At 38.3% G+C, this 17,618-nt stretch overlaps 1 protein-coding gene across 2 annotated transcripts; it reads left to right on the plus strand.

Annotated features, from left to right (window-relative positions):
• The first annotated feature begins 12,254 nt into the window (after positions 1–12,254).
• LOC112697205 (uncharacterized) lies at positions 12,255–17,570 on the plus strand. Of its 2 annotated transcripts, XM_025750287.3 has the most exons (15): positions 12,255–12,566; positions 12,654–12,768; positions 12,846–12,957; positions 13,099–13,143; positions 13,240–13,307; positions 13,411–13,465; positions 13,561–13,640; positions 13,741–13,824; positions 14,318–14,431; positions 15,450–15,568; positions 15,656–15,773; positions 16,141–16,274; positions 16,362–16,515; positions 16,603–16,682; positions 17,255–17,570. In XM_025750287.3, the coding sequence occupies exons 1-15, from the start codon at positions 12,373–12,375 to the stop codon at positions 17,328–17,330; spliced, it is 1,548 nt and encodes a 515-aa protein (XP_025606072.1). In that variant the 5' UTR covers positions 12,255–12,372; the 3' UTR covers positions 17,331–17,570. The 2 variants fall into 2 exon arrangements, with proteins under 2 accessions (XP_025606072.1, XP_072053553.1); XM_072197452.1 differs by lacking the exon at positions 13,411–13,465 and having other exon boundaries at positions 12,275–12,566; positions 13,240–13,314.
• Positions 17,571–17,618: the final 48 nt, after the last annotated feature.

A 17,618-nucleotide genomic window follows, 5' to 3' on the forward strand; every position in this document is an offset into this window, starting at 1 on the left:
CTTAGGGATTGATGGCTTTGGTAACGGTGCACTCTCATTAATGACTGCTCCGTTTTTACCATTATGCCCCTTAGCATGTTTATAAATACTTTCCCTCTCTTTCATTTTTTCGTTTCTGCAATTTTTCAAATTTCTTCTTTCTTCGTTCGTGCTGCATTCTTGCGTTTGGAGACTTCTACTTCTTCCAACCTTCACTTTTGGATAAAGGTTAGCTTTTCTTCTTTCATGACATGCTTTGTGTTTGCATGCTTTTATTTTGTAGGTAGATAGGTTGGTTTGTAGATTTTGGCTCCGTATCTCCTCCCTTTAGAGACCGTGTTTTTGATTTTTCTTTTCTTTTTCTTTTGTAGGTTTTTGTCACCCTTTATAAGAAAAAAGAAATGGCTTCCGTAGATGTTCTTTCTCAATGGGTTGATGTCACGGTCCTAGGGGAGGAACCCTTGGTCGACGCTGAGTTTATTACTCATCTTCGTACTCACCACAGGATTTGTACTTCGGAGGAGGACGAGCCAAAGTATGAGTTGGTAGTCCCGGGTCCAGAAGACCGGGTTTGTTTTGGGAGGGCCAATGAGGCGGCCCCTCATTTTTTCTTTATGTATGAATGTATGATCACCCGTTTGGGTGTTTTTCTTCCTTTTCTGGATTTTGAGATGTCTGTTTTGCACCACTGTCGAGTTGCCCCTACCCAGCTTCACCCCAATTCTTGGGGTTTTCTAAAAATTTACCAATTTATTAGTCACGCTTTGGACTTTCCGACCTCTTTGAGGATTTTCTTCTATCTTTTCCACATGACTAAGCCCTTTAGTGGGCTGAATAACAAGCAGCAATGGGTGTCTTTCTGAGCCATACAAGGTCGGAGAATTTTCACCCTTTTTGACGAATCTTTCCACGACTTCAAAAATTATTTTTTCAAAGTGCAAGCCGTAGAGGGTCACCACCCCTTTTTCCTGGATGAGAATTCTTCCCCTCGCTTTCCCCTCTATTGGTTGGAGGCCTCCCCTTGTGAGAAGTACGGTCTGGACGACCTGGACGAGGTGGAGGCGGCCATTGTGGGATTTTTCCGAGAAGTGTGGGGGAGGGCCCCATACTTGGACACTAGAAAATTCCTCCAGGAATCGCCGACCTTTGTTCGGTCGCAACTAGGTAGTATATGCATTTCTTATTTCCAACTTGTATCTGCCGACTTGAGGTTTGCCGACTTGTAATTTTTACTAATTGTTTCTTTTGCAGACATGGCAAGGAAGAAAGCTCAGGAATCTTACCAAAGAGTTCAAGAGGCTAAAGCAAAGTCCCGGGCCAGGGCTGGTGGTGCCAGGGCAATCATCTCTCCTCCTCCTCCTCCTCAAAACGTGGGGACTCCCTCTCAGCCCATTGTGATTTCTTCTTCAGCCTTATCTCGGCCACTCCCCTCCGCCCGACTTCTTTCTGAGCCAGAGAAGAAGAAGCGCAAGACTTTAGAGTCTGGCTCTTCTTTTGATGGTGGGGTTAAGGCGGATGCTCTTGCATTCGTCCGAAAGAACATCTATCCTCATATAAGTATGGATGATGTTTCTGTTCGAAACCACCTCACCACTCTGGCTGAGGAGAGTTTTAGGGCGGCGGGTGTTTGTGGCAAGCTTTTGGATATTTTTGAGAAGACTCCTCTCAGCTCTTTGGGGTTAATCTCGAAGGTTGAGGAGCTGGAGGGGAGGCTTCTTTCTTATCAGGAGCATGAGAGGGAGTTGAAGGAGGAGGTCGCCAAGCTGAGGGCGGAGAGAGATAGCCTTCAGGAGAAGGAGAGTAAGTTGTGGGCCCAATGCAACATGGAGGTAAGTTTGAGGAAGACAGCACAGGAGAGTTATCAGAGTTTATTTCAAGATCTTGTGTCTGTGAAAAAGGATTTGCTGAACTCTCGAAATGCGTATGCCGAGTTGGAGGACTCTATCGCTGATGGCGCCGAGGAGTCTTGGAGGATCTTCCTGGAGCAAGTCAGAGTTATTGCTCCCGACTTGGATCTTTCTCCTTTACATCCTGACAAAGTTGTTATTGATGGTGCTATTGTGGATCTCCTGCCCCCGTAATCGTTTCCGAGTCAGAATTGAAGACTCGGGGGCAGAGGATTATTGAGTCTCCTCCTCGTTCTAAAGACGCTTCGAGTTCTTCAGTTGTTCCTCCGACTTCCTCTTCATCTCCTGTGGATGCCTCTCTTCCCGGTCCTGGTGGCGCTCCTCCTGATTCTGGTGGTGGTGATCCGTCTACTCCTCTGCAGAAATAACTTTTTTTTATGGCTATATGGGGGCTCGGCCTGTGAGTCCCCCCTTTTTTTAAACTCTTTATATGTTGTTTGTTGGTGATGTTTGGACAATTTCTTTTGGCCTTTTAAGGCCGTAAACAAAATATTTTAGAAAGTACCCTTTTTAATAAGGGTTTTAAATTAACAAAATAAATACCCTTTTTTGGATAAGGGTTTAAGTTACCTTATGCGTGTATGCTTTTCTGATTTTGATTTTTCAAAGTCCCCTTGATCTTTTTCCGAAAACCTTTCCTATTGGCTTGTCTGTTTTTCTGAGCCTTTTTGTTTAAGGGCTTTTAGACAGCCTTTAAACTTTTTCCTGGGTTTTTCAATCTCTTTTTGTTATTCCTTATGCTCAACTATGTTTTATTGAGTTCTTATGACTTAGGTTATTTTTGCGATGCGTTTTTCTTCTGCTCGGTTCTTCACCCCGACTTTTGGGTCGAAGTGTTTCCGAGCTTCTCTACTCGGATTTTCAACTCGACTTATGAGTCGGATTGTTTCCGAGTTTTTTACGATCAACTCATATAACCTCTTTACACCGACTTGTACCTCGTCGTTTTATCCTGACGATCGTCTAGATCGATTCATGGGATTTTCACGCTTTGTCGAGCTTAAGTCGGCGCGTTTCGTAGGAAGACTTAGAAAAAATAAAAAGGAGTTTATAAGAGATATTGTAAAAAAAGATCTTTTATTGATTGGGGAGGTACCTTCTTGCTACTATGGGTTTTTAATAGCCTATTTTCCCTTAGTCTCTACTATGATGCCTCGTTAAAAACCCTCCTCCAGAAAAAACCCTTTGTTTTTGGGAAAAAATCGTGAAGTTGGGAAAAGAGTACATCAGGGAGTAGAGTTCGCTTTTAGCTGTAGTACCTTTTCATGTTACAAGCATGCCATGACCTTGGGAACTCAGTGCCGTTCAGGTCGGTTACTTTATAATAACCTTTTCCTAAAACTTCATTGACTTTGTATGGTCCCTTCAATTTGCGGCGAGCTTTCCTTCTCTTGATTTGTTGACTCCAATGTCGTTTCTGATTAAGACCAAGTCATCCGGGGCAAATGTTCTTCGAATGACTTTTTTGTTGTACCTTGTAGTCATCCTTTGTTTCAATGCTGCTTTTCTTATCTGGGCATCTTCTCGGACTTCGGGGAGCAAGTCGAGCTCCTCTTTGTGCCCCCGTATGTTTCCGATCTCGTCATGAAGAACTACCCTTGGGCTTTGTTCGTTGACTTCTATTGGTATCATGGCTTCTATGCCATAAACTAGTCGGAAGGGTGTTTCTCCCGTGGCGGATTAGGGGGTTGTCCTGTAAGCCCATAGCACTTGAGGGAGCACTTCATCTCAAGCTCCTTTTGCTTCTTGCAATCTCTTCTTTAGCCCTGCCAGTATGACTTTGTTGGCTGCCTCGGCTTGCCCATTGGCTTGTGGGTGCTCCACCGAGGTGAACTGATGTTTGATTTTCATACTGGCTACTAAGCTTCTGAAGGTAGCATCGGTGAATTGGGTTCCATTATCTGTAGTAATGGAATAAGGTATCCCATATCTTGTGATGATATTTTTGTAGAGGAACCTCCGACTTCATTGAGCGGTGATGGTGGCCAATGGTTCTGCTTCTATCCACTTTGTGAAGTAATCTATTCCCACGATCAGGTATTTGACTTGTCCTGGCGCTTAGGGAAAAGGACCTAACAAATCCATTCCCCATTTTGCAAAAGGCCATGGAGAAGTGATACTGATGAGCTCTTCTGGTGGAGCCACGTGGAAATTTGTATGCATCTGACATGGTTGACACTTTTTTACAAATTCTGTGGCATCTTTCTGCAAGGTCGGCCAGTAGAATCCAGCTCGGATTACTTTCCTGGCTAGTGACCTTGCTCCGAGATGGTTTCCGTAGATCCCACTATGTACTTCCTCCAATACCTCGGCGGTTCTTGAGGTCGGTACACACTTTAACAATGGTGTCGATATCCCCCTTCTGTAGAGGATATTTCTCACCAAGGTGTAGTGTTGTGCTTCCCTTCGGATCTTTTTAGCTTCTTTCTCCTCTTTAGGGAGGATGTCGAATTTCATGTATTCGACCAAGGGGTTCATCCATCCGAGGTTTAAGCCGACTACCTCAAGTACTTCTTGTTTGTCTTCTATTTTTGCTAGTGAGGGTTCCTGGAGGGTTTCTTGGATCAGGCTTCTGTTGTTCCCTCCTGGTTTGGTACTTGCTAACTTGGACAGGGCGTCTGCTCTACTGTTTAAATCCCGAGTTATGTGTTTAACCTCGGTTTCTGCAAAATGCCCAAGGTGCTCCAGAGTTTTCTCTAAGTACCTCCTCATATTTGGGTCCTTTTCCTGATACTCTCCGCTTATCTGAGAGGTCACTACTTGTGAGTCGCTGTATATCGTCACCTTTGTAGCACCGACTTCTTCTGCCAGCTTTAATCCAGGGATTAAGGCTTCATATTCTGCCTGATTATTTGAAGCTGGAAATTCAAATTTTAGGGAAACCTCTATCTGGGTTCCTCTTTCATCTACCAATATTATGCCTGCGCCGCTTCCTGTTTTGTTGGAGGATCTGTCTACATAGAGTTCCCATGTAGTTGGTTTTTCCTCCTGATCCCCTGCGTATTCTGCAACGAAGTCGGCGAGGCATTGGGCTTTGATCGCCGTCCGAGTTTCATATCTTAAGTCGAACTCGGAGAGCTCTATTGCCCATTGGACCATTCTCCCAGCAACATCCGTCTTTTGGAGGATTTGCTTCATGGGTTGGTTCGTACGGACTCTTATTGTGTGAGCCTGAAAGTAAGGTCGTAGCCTTCGTGAGGCTATTACTAAGGAGTAGGCAAACTTCTCTAGTTTGTGGTATCTTAGCTCAGGGCCTTGTAGAACTTTACTGATGAAATAAACTGGATGTTGTCCGACCTCATCTTCTCTTATCAGGGCTGATGAGACAGCCTTGTCTGCTACGGATAAGTACAGGACGAGGTCTTTTCCAGATACTGGTCGGGTCAGAATAGGAGATTGGCTTAAGAACTTTTTGAACTCCTGGAACGCCTCCTCGCATTCAGGAGTCCATTCGAACTGGCATCCCTTTCTTAATAAAGAGAATAGTGGAAGGGACTTTAGTGCCGATCCTGCTAAAAATCTGGAGAGGGCTGCGAGTCGGCCATTCAGCTGCTGGACGTCTCTCACACAAGTCGGACTTTTCATTTTTAGGATGGCTCTACACTTATCGGGATTGGCTTCGATCCCTCTTTGTGTTAGCATAAATCCTAGAAATTTCCCTGCCTCCACCACGAAGGCGCACTTTGCGGGATTTAGTCTCATCCCGTGCAGCCTTATGGTGTCAAAGACTTGTGAGATGTCTGACAAGAGGTCGACTTCCTTCTTGGTTTTTACCAGCATGTCGTCGACATATACTTCCATTAGGCTCCCCAGGTGAGGGGAAAACACTTTATTCATCAACCTTTGATATGTGGCTCCTGCATTCTTCAATCCGAATGGCATGACCACGTAGCAGAAATTAGCTCTGGGTGTGATGAATGATGTTTTCTCCTGGTCTGGCTCATACATCGGGATTTGATTATATCCCGAGTAGGCGTCCATAAATGACAAGTATTGGTACCCCGAGCTGGAGTCCACTAGGGTATTAATACTTGGTAGGGGATAAGGGTCCTTGGGACATGCCTTATTTAAATCGGTATAGTCGACACACATTCTCCATTTGCCATTCTGTTTTTTGACTAGCACTACATTGGCTAGCCATGTTGGGTACTTGACTTCTCTGATGAAGCCAGCTTCCAGGAGCGCCTACACTTGCTCTTCTACTATTAGGGCTCGTTCTGGACCGAGCTTGCGTCTTCTTTGTTGTACAGGTCGGGATCCTGGATAAACCGAGAGCTTGTGGGACATGAGCTCCGGGTCTATCCCAGGCATGTCAGAGGCCTTCCAGGCGAAGAGGTCGGAATTATTTCTTAGGAGCTTGGTCAATTCTTGTTTTAGGGTTTCCCCTAGGTTGGATCCTATATGGGTATTTTTCCCTTCCTCTTTGCCGACCTGTATCTCCTCGGTTTTTCCTCCCGGTTGTGGTCGCAGCTCTTCTCTGGCCCTTGCGCCACCGAGCTCTATTGTGTGAACTTCTCTGCCCCTTCCTCTCAGATTTAGGCTTTCATTGTAGCATTTCCTCGCCAACTTTTGGTCTCCCTTTACCGTTGCTATTCCCGCTGAGGTCGGGAATTTCATGCAGAGGTGGGGAGTGGATACCACTGCTCCGAGTCGATTAAGGGTAGCTCTACCGATTAAAGCATTATATGCTGACCCCACATCAATGACTATGAAGTCTATACTCAGAGTCTTTGATTTTTCCCCTTTTCCAAAAGTGGTGTGAAGGGGCAAAAATCCTAGTGGTTTTATTGGCGTGTCCCCTAATCCGTATAGGGTGTCGGGGTAGGCTCTTAATTCTTTCTCATCTAACCCTAGCTTGTCAAAAGCCGGCTTAAAAAGAATGTCCGCCGAGCTTCCTTGGTCTACTAGGGTTCTGTGGAGATGGGCATTTGCTAGGATCATAGTTATTACTACTGGATCATCGTGTCCAGGGATTATTCCTTGCCCATCTTCTTTTGTTAATGAAATGGTAGGGAGGTCGGATGACTCTTCCCCGACCTGGTAGACTCTTTTGAGATGTCTTTTGCGAGAGGATTTGGTAAGTCCCCCTCCCGCGAACCCTCCTGAGATCATATGGATATGTCTCTCTGGTGTCTGCGGTGGTGGGTCTCTTCTATCCATATCGTCTCGCTTTCTCTTTCCATGACCGTCCGACCTTTCTATGAGATATCTATCAAGCCGACCTTCTCTAGCCAGCTTTTCTATCACATTTTTAAGATCGTAACAGTCGTTTGTGGAGTGACCATATATTTTATGGTACTCACAGTAATCGCTGCGGCTCCCCCCTTTTTTATTTTTAATGGGTCTAGGGGATGGCAGTCTTTCAGTGTTACAAATCTCTCTGTATACATCCACTATAGAAACTTTCAGAGGAGTATAAGAGTGATATTTTCTTGGCCTCTCGAGACCGAGTTCTTCCTTTTTCTTGGTTTCCCTTTCCCTCTCTTTTGTTGAGGGAGGGGGCCCAGGTCGCCAACTCAGGTCTCTCAATTTGGCGTTTTCCTCCATATTGATGTACTTTTCAGCTCTTTCCTGTACATCACTTAGAAAAACAGGGTGTCTTTTATATATGGAGTGCGAGAAGGGACCTTCTCTGAGTCCATTGACTAACCCCATTATGACTGCCTCTGTGGGCAGGTCTTGAATCTCCAAACATGCTTTGTTGAACCTTTCCATATAGGCTCGTAAAGATTCTCCGACTTCCTGTTTTATTCCCAGGAGGCTCGGTGCATGTTTCACTTTGTCTTTCTGGATTGAGAACCTCATCAAAAACTTCCTTGAGAGGTCTTCAAAACTAGTAACCGACCTCGGAGGGAGGCTATCGAACCACTTCATCGCTGCTTTCGATAGAGTGGTCGGGAAGGCCTTGCATCGCGTAGCGTCGGAAGCATCGGCTAGGTACATCCGACTTTTGAAGTTGCTCAGGTGATGCTTTGGATCCGTGGTTCCGTCGTAGAGGTCCATATCAGGGCTTTTGAAGTTCCTCGGAACTTTTGCTCTCATTATGTCCTCGCTGAAAGGATCCTCCCCACCTAAGGGCGGCTCTTCTTGTTCGTCACGGGAGTTGCGACCTTTGAGGGAGGATTCTAACTTTAAGAGTTTTCTTTCTAACTCTTTTCGTCGTTTCATCTCCTCTTTTAGGCTCTTTTCAGTTTCCTTTTGTCGCTCCCGCTCTTGTTCTAACTGTTCCAGGCGGCTGTGGACTAATCCCATGAGTTCAGTTACATGGGATGATCCTTCTTTTTCTGACTCGCGCCCTTCTGAAGAGTTTACCTTCGGGTTTTTTACTCCGGAGGTGCCTTCTCTGTGCTGATTATCAATTTCCTGGTGGAGGGTGAAGTCCACATCGTTATTGCCTGTCTCCAGATTCTCTTGCTCAGAATCGGTCTCCACATGACCTTCTTCGTGGGATCTGTCCGCCATTGGTGGATGATCTCTCGGGTCCCCGGCAACGGCGCTAATGTTACGGTTGGGTAACCGGAGATTGATGGGCTGGATGGCGTTGGTTGGCCCAAATGTGTGAAGGGGGAGGACTCCGAATGGATATGCAACTCGGGAGGCTCCGTCCGACTTGTTTGTGCGAAGAGATGGGGGTGGTACCTGCAAAGACACTCCGATGCCTAAGTTAGCAAGGGTGTGAGCAGGTCTAGAGAGTATGGGACTTAGAGATACCTGAGGGGTGTCAGTGTATTTATAGTGGTGAGCCAATAACCACCGTTGGAGTAGTGCCATATTCTTAGGGTGTTAACCGTCCCATTATCTTAGGGAGGTTAAGATATGGCTTGATGAAGTGGTTAGAGAGATTTTAGGGGCGGTTACTCATTTAAATGAGTGTTTATCTGCCAGCTAATCTCGTGCCCGACTTCTTTAGGACAAATCGTAGTCAACACCGACTTCTTAGCACGAAGGTCGGTGCTCAGCAAGGCTCAATCCTCTGGACTAAGCCTTTCTTTTGGACCTGGGCCTTTATTATTGGGTCAGGGTATGAACAAGTTTATTAGCAAGGTAGTTAGATATTTAAATCTTAATATTATTTAACTAATTTAAAAAAAAAATAAATTATTTGGTTAGATTGTTAGATATCAATAAAGATTTAATTTTCGAATTTATTAACAAGGTAGTTAGATATTTAAATCTTAATATTATTGAACTAATTTAAACAAAGTTATTTATAAATTATTTTAAAATTAAGACGGTTGTTTAATAATGAAATCAAAATTTAAAAGTAATAACAAAACAACAAAAAGCAAGTAATAGTAAGAAACAAGTTCGAAAACAAAATAATAAGAGCTTAATTTGAAAATAGAAACAAAACGTTATCTTTAAAAGAGGTTGTTATTTTTTAAACTTAGTTATTTCTTTAAGTTGTTTTGCTTAGGTTGTTATTTTTTAAATTTTAAGTTATTTTTCTTAGGTGGTTATTTTTTAAATTTTAAGTTATTTCCTTAGTTTGTTATTTTTTAAATTTTAAGTTATTTACAGATTACTCTTTTAAATCATAAATTATTATTATTATTTGTTTAAATTGTTACTTTTAATTTTAAGTTATTTTCTCATAATTAAATTTTAAAAAAAAAATTTAAAAAAATACATATCTCAGTTAAGAAGGCTCTTGTGACTCGATTCATGAATTTGCTAAGAGAAATCGACAATGAATAATCAATTATTATTTTTTAAATATAAACACTTACACATAATAGATGAGTAAAATGAAATCTATAAATTTTAATATTAACTTCATTGTTAGTCTATATATTTGAATTTTTTTATTTTAGTATTTTGTATTTAAATTATTATTTTAATTTTATTTTATTAAAAAAATTTATAATATTAATTTTGTTTGTACTTGAAGGATTTTAATTTATTAAAAACATTATTTTTTTAAATAAATATTTTTTCTATCTTTTTATTTAAAATATTATTATTGATATGTTAATATTAAAAATATAAAAAATAAACATACTTTTAAAAAAATACTTTACGTCGTTTTATCGATCTTATAAATAAAATAATTAATTAATTATTAATTTTTAAATTATAACTATTTCTTTAATAAAATATAATTTATAAATTGTGTTTAAAATTTTTTGAATTTGTTAATTTTTAAAATATAAAATCTATATGTATATAATTATTATAATTTTTTTGTTATTTTTTAAATTATAATTAATTTTTTTAATATAAATACTTACACGTATTAAATGAGTAAAACGAAATTTAGAAATTTTAATATTGATTTCAATGTAAATGTATTTATTTAGATTTATTTCCAGATTTATTCTATAAATTTAAATTTATTTATTTTAGTATTCTCTATTTAGATTGTTATTTTAATTTTATTTTGTAATAAATATTTTTGTAATATTAAATTTGTTGTGCTGGAAGGATTTTAATTTGTCGAGAAAAAAATTATTTTTGGTGAATAAATATTTTTTTTATTTTTTTATTTAAAATATTATTATGGTATGTTAATATTAAAAATATAAAAGATAAAATATATTTAAAAAATGTATTATAAGATGAAATAATTTTATGATTGTGGGTATTTATCTATATGGGAGGCTATATGGAGAACTTTGGCTTGTGATATTCAGTTATGAGATTAATCTTTTATTTATCTAGAAAACAAAATATCATCTTTAAGGGTGTGGATACCTCTCCTTAGCATGACGCATTTTGACGAGTGAGTGTGGGGGGCTTCGGCTATCATCCCTATCGTCAAAGGCAAAACCGTGAGGCCTTGTGTGCCAAAGCGGACAATATCATGCTATGATTTGCACTTTTATACAAATATTTGTCGTAGATATAACTAATTTATTAACTATACTTTCAGACTTGAAATAAAATTGTAACATGGAGCACAACATCATATGCCAATTACCTTTCTAATGAGGTTAGTAAAATACTAGGTTGTTGATAAATTTTCATTAGTCTTATAATATACAATTTAGTGTAAAATTAACATGCTATTATTACAGTTATATATGTTCTTATTTTTTCAGGTCTCTTTTCTTATGGCTCAAGAATATTATAGACTTCAAACTGTTCTATTTATATTTTACTTTAAATAAAGATAAAATAACATATTAAATACGTTTATTATATAATGACAATGATAATGTTGTACTAAACTTGAAAACTTTATAATTATAAAATATTATTTTTTATTTATCATGTGAAATTAAAATATAAGTCCGTACATCACACGGGTTTAACACTAGTTTTTATACAATTCACTAGGGGTGTACATGGGTCGGGCCACACCGCGTTTGGCTTAATCTAGACCCGGCCCGAAATATAAACCGGACCTAATGTTTGGACCCTAACCCGATAAAACCTACGCACATTCGGGTCGGGTGAAAACCGGATCTTTAACATGTAAAAATCACCTAATCTCCAACCTTTATTTCACAATTCACATAGTAAAATTTACTTAAAAAATTATAACAAAAACCAACCCTTCTTTAAAATTAAAGCATAACCATAATCAATACAAATATTTAAATCAATACAAATAACACAATATTATGCATTAGTGTAAAGTCTTTTGCATTTTAAACATAAAACATTAACTTATAATCTTATAAATGACTAATAACACAAGATATTAAAGTTTACAATATTTAAATTCCACATAAGAATAACCATCATCCAACATAAAATATTAATTGTGTATGATGACCAGGCCATCGGGTCGAGTTCGGATGACCCGAGCTATGACCCAACCCGACCCAAAATAATGAACGGATCTATTTTTGAGACCCTTACCCGACCTTAAACCCGATAAAATCACACTAAATTAGTCCCTAAAATATTCGGGGTCGGGGCGGGCCATGTACACCCCTACAATTCACATACTATACTAGTATAACACTTATAAAAATTATGTCAAATTTTTAAATATTTAAAAACATATTTATAGTTTTTATTTTTCGTTTTGTAATTTTTCTTAGCATAATGAGCGAGAACTTTTTAATTTTAATATGAAAAGAGGGTTGGTATATAGCAGAGTTATAAAGATATATGGTATTTTACCAGGATATGAAGATTGTGCAAAACAAATCAGACTATCCGATTAGAGGTACTGAAAATCTAGATCTGATTTGTTTATTGGCAGAAAATTATGAGTTCAATTTGTGTATGGATAGAAAATTCTAAATCCAATTTCAATATTCACAAAATTTTGCTCCACACAAATCAAACCGTTCGATTTGTGTCTTCCTTTCTCTGCAATAAAATCGAATTGGTCCAATTTTTTTCACTAAAACAAAAAATTAACCGTCATCACAATCATGTATATCTCCCCAATACTCCATAACTGAGCCTAACTCACATGTCAATCTCATACCAAAAAAATTAGCCCAATGAGTGACATGGGCATGGCCATGGGATATTTTGCCTCGTTCGTTATCCACTCCCAAAACACAGCAAGCTCCTCCCTCAAACAATGACCCTCCGTCTTCTCTCAGCTCCACCGTCCATCCCTCTCTTCACCTGCCATGCTTCCTCCACCACCGCCGCCGCCGCCCGTCCCCTCCCTTCGCCTCCGCCTCCGCTTCCTCAACTCTCGTCGTCACCCCCTACTTCTTCCACTCCTCAGTCCCCGCTAACTTGCGCACTTCACTGCCCACACTTCCAGTCGTAAGAACCACCATCTCCTCTCTTTCATTGTTTCTCTATCTTTTGTAACGTTTGTTTTCTTCGCTCTGTAAATTTTTTTTTTGGCAGGTGCTCCGGGTGCACGCACGAGTTCAATCTCCACCGTCCGGATATACTGGAAGATGCTTCCGATTTCTTTCGGAAACATGGAGTCTCCGATTTCACTTTCGATACCTGCAAACTGGTACTTTTCGATTTCGTTTTCAACTCCGAATTGTAATTAATTAATTAATTAATTTTTATTTGGATTGGTCTTGTTAGTGGGGTTGGAGGTGCCGTGCGAAATTGGCTGTGCGTGGCTCTTCATTGGACCCTCTCATTGGTCTCTATGAAGAGGGTACTCACAACGTAGTTGACATTCCACAGTGCAAAGGTCTTCGCTTGCCTCTGTTTTATTAATGCGTCTGTGTTTTTTCTTTATTATTAGCAATAATAAATTTCATATTAGTGTTCTTATTCGTTAACATGAAATTATGCTAAGTAAGCTTTCTGTGTGCTGTGATCTCATGGGCAGCTCATCATCCTAATATTAATGCTGCTGTTGAGCTGCTTAGACAGGGTAATTTCTTGTAATTTTTGTTAATTATTTTCTTATTTTATTTTCTAATGCAGTTTTTTGTTAAGTTCTTTTGGGCCATTTCTGAATTTTGTCTAGGTATTGCTGAATTGGATATTGAACCATATGTTGAAGATGAGGGTACTGGCGAGTTGCGATATGTTCAGGTAAACGGTATGTAATAATATTGAATATGTTAGTTTTTTAGTTCAATTGACAATTGAAGTTCTGGATCGGGAAAGTTTTTTGATGTCGGGTGGGTGTATGCAGATGGCTGTAACAACACACAACACGTCTCTTCCAGCAGCAGAAAGATATATGAATGGTTCCTTGTTGCTGTTGAATTATGTGAATAAAATTGAATTGATATTGTTTTGCTGATGGAGTTAATTAAATTGAATTGAATTTATACTGTTTCAGGAAAGGTTCAGGTTACTTTAGTTTGGAATTCAAGAAATGAAAATTCACCTAGTTCAAATAAATTGAATGAATTGGCAAATGTAAGGTTGCTGCTTCCTTTACTTTTTTTAAATGACAAGTTACTGTGTCAATGCCCTTTTAATCATATAATAAAGTGATAATTTATATGATTGGCTGCAGTTTCTATGGAAAAACGGTGGGCCCAAGAGCAAGCTTCATTTACTCCATTCTGTGTGGGTCAACTTTCAGACTTCGACAAACAATGTGAGTTAATATATTTTTTTTTTTCATATGAAACAAATGAATGACTTGTGTTTGGCTAACTGGAAAATTGTATTGTGAATGTCATTTGGCAATGATGGACGTATAGTTTCAGTTGTGAAGGAAAGAGGGTGCTTGTTTCTTTACTGCTTTTGAATATAAATCATATGACATTGTTATACAAGTTCTTGCTTAACACTTTAAGATGGGGAAAATTTGCCACATGATAGCATTGTGTCTTGAATTATTTCTTTAATTGTAAGTGATGCTGGACTATGCATCTTTGCAAATGGTCAAAATGGAACTGGAGGTTGACAGGAATGATTTCGTTAATACAAATTTGATGAAGTTTTTGGATATTGAAATTTAATATTTATGTCACTTAAGCTATTCTTTTCTGGGATACCATCTATGCCGATCTTGCAATCATTTTTTTGTTTTGGTAAGATATTTTTATATATAGTCATGCCTTTAAAATGTTTACGTCATGGCCCAGATAATTTTTGGGAATAGATGGAGACATCTTCTTGGAGAGAGAGATTTTTGGGAACATGTTGGTGGAATTGATGTGTCCTTGGCTCCTTCTAGTTTTGGCCAGGCAAACACTAGGGTAAAGACTCTAATTCTGTGAATTATCATAATCTATTTGGCAATTCTGGAATGTTTTCAATTGATAGTTTGATTCAGTTACCATTGAAGCATGGACAAAAAACAAAATATAAACACTACACATTTATATAGAGATAAAATCATGGTATAGATGTACATAGCCAGTAGATAACAAGTGAAATGAATGGATTTATAAATCCATTCTAATTATGTATTTTATCAAATCTTATCATTTTTAAAAGATTTGTACTGAAATGAATTGATTTGGGTTTCTTAAGTTTTAAAAGACCTTTTTATGCCTCCTAATTTTAAGACTCTCTCTCTCTCTGAGAGAGAGATGTGAGTAATGAAGCACAGGGTAGAAGAGAGAGAGAGAGAGAGAGTTCTGAAGCAATGAATCTGTGCTTATATACATAACCAGTGCAAAGGGTAGAAGAGCCTTTACATGCTTAAGTTAGTTGGGGGGTTATCCTAGCTGGCACTTGCTCTAGCTATCTAACGGATCAGCTTAACTTTTTCTACTTCTTCTAGACTCTTCTAGACTTCTACTCAGCTCACTCTATTATGCCCCCTAAAACTGGCTTTCTACAACTCTGAAAATCTGTTACCAGTAAGTTCTCTCTTAGGCTCAGAAACTTTTCTCTAGATACTGTGTTAGTGAAGATGTCTGCTGGCTGCTCATCAGTGTGGGAATATGAACAACTAGTAGCCCTCCTTTTAAGTGTTCACGCTTTGTAAGAATTAAACCAAAGAGCAAAACTAAATTGATGAGATGGAGGAGCGACATTCATAAAATACATTCTCCTTTTGTGAAAATGTTTTTATTCAGTATTCTTATATCACAAAGGTCCACTTCTAATAACAGGACTAGTATCTTTCTTACTTTCACGTGATTTTCCAGCTATTGAATCATTAACTGATGAGCGTTCTATAATATAATTGATATTTGATATGTACAAAACCTGTTTATATTGCATGAGATGATAATAACCAATATTTTGATATTCCTTCATTTTCAGGCTTTTGATGTCTTGCTTCGGAAGTTACAGAAATATGTTCCACATGGGGCATCTGTTGCAGATTTGTATGCTGGAGCTGGGGTAATTGGGTTGTCATTAGCTGCCACTAGAAAGTGCAGGCAAGAGTTTGTGGTTCTATGCGTCTAAATTGTTACTTTTTGTTACATCGTGGCGTTTGAGAATTTATGTTTCTAGTTGTCTTTCAGGTCCGTTAAATGCATCGAGATTAACAAAGAGTCAAAGGCATCTTTTGAGAAGACTATTGGTCGGTTGCCTGCCACAGTTGACAGCAGTATCACTTGGCATCATGCCGATGCTTCCAGAGTTAGTAGTGAATATTTGAAGCCTCATCATACATTTCATGTTTTACCTCTATTATTTTTCTGATTTATGTAACTTTTATTGCTACAGCTTAAATTTCGGTGTGCATGTTTCATCAGAAGTATAAAGTAAATGCATTAGAATGATGAAAATTAATGTTGATTCAAAATATCAAAACTAAATTGCTGTCAAATTCTGAAGTGTTAAATTAAACTGATTTAAAAAAATTCAGCACTAAATTGATGCCTTTTACATGTCAGGAGGACTAAAAATGATTTAAAATTTTTTTTTATCAGTCTATGTGATGATTTTATTTGAAAAGAATAGAAAGAGGAACTTTGGAATTGATTGCTATTATCCTTGTCGCCAGGAACCTTTTTTATGGCTTGTGGGTTCAGATGTTGTTGTTGTTGATCCTCCCAGAAAAGGACTAGATGTATCACTAAAAGATGCATTGCAGAATATATCATCAATGGAGCGAAAAATCTTTTCATCATTTGAGAGGTTGTTCCTTTTGTTAACAGATGAATTCTGGTAAATTTGAAAATATTTCCCTTCGCAAATTTCTGATTCATTGCAAGTTAATTGCAGCTCAAACTCAGTCAAGGAAGAGAAACGACCGTGGGTTTTACGTGCTAAAGAAGATTCAGTCCAGGTTGGAAGAAAACCGCCTCCTGAGAACATTCCTCAATCAGTGCCCCAAACCCTGATTTACATAAGTTGTGGATGGGAAAGCTTTAAGGAGGTATTCCCATGATTTATGTTTTATGATTGTGCTTCGACTTTTTAAAACTTGAATTATCCATATGTTAATTTGATGAATTGTTGACAGGACTGTAAGTCATTGTTGTCCAGTAAGGCTTGGCATTTGGATAAAGCTCATGGGTTTAATTTCTTTCCTGGTACCCAAAGGTATTTATGTCATTTCTATAACTTAGTATTTGTTTAATTATGTGTGTTTAGTATTTATTCTTGTCACTATATTTTTTATCAACAGGGGGAAAAACATATTTGTGCAGTTAATAAATCTTCATCTTCCATTTTCTCAATTTGAATTACATCCTATTTTCAATCCAGTTCTTGTTATGATTTATCTAGAAACCTAAACCTTATTATTTTTTCGTTTCATTTGTTCATATTTCTCTGTAGTAAGAAATTAACCTTTGTAGTTCTACTTAAGAGGTATGGATATGTGAAGCACCTGAGAGTTTCAAGTGGTGCTAACTTTTCTTCTTTAGTTGAGCCAAAGTAGGAAATAAGAATCAAACCTTATATTCATTTCCACTTAGCCCTAAATGCTATATTCTAAAATAAAAATGAACCAGCTTAATAAATATTTATATAACCTTTATTCTTATAGTTCTCATATACATATCTATATATGGTAGGATACATTGTTTGGTTGATTCCCCCTCCCCCCCCCCCCCCTCAAGAAAAATGAAAAAAAAAAATATATTGATTTGTCATCTTCCATTTGGTTGCAGCATTGAAATTCTAGCAGTGTTCAAGAGGGGACCTCAGAAAAAGAAACCTGGAAAGAAAAAGAAAAAACACTTGTAATTGTCTGAGAGACTGAGACCTTAAGTCCTTAACTAACATACTGATCAAAATCGAGGAAGTTTCATTTGCACCTGCAACATGGATGGAGCAGATAAATTTAGTAGCAGTCTTATATAATTGCCATTTTCTGGGAGGGTTTTTGTACTGTTGTTAAAAGGAGTTTTGTATAAAAACAAAATTTTGATTAATTTTTGTAGAAATAATATTAAATTAAATTTTGAGTGTAGTTTTGTTTGTGCATCTTGTTTGTCTTCATGGTGTCAATCCAAGTAACACAATCCAGATGAG

This window comes from Arachis hypogaea, chromosome 6, assembly GCF_003086295.3.
Source record: "Arachis hypogaea cultivar Tifrunner chromosome 6, arahy.Tifrunner.gnm2.J5K5, whole genome shotgun sequence".
NCBI classification, from domain to species: domain Eukaryota; kingdom Viridiplantae; phylum Streptophyta; class Magnoliopsida; order Fabales; family Fabaceae; genus Arachis; species Arachis hypogaea.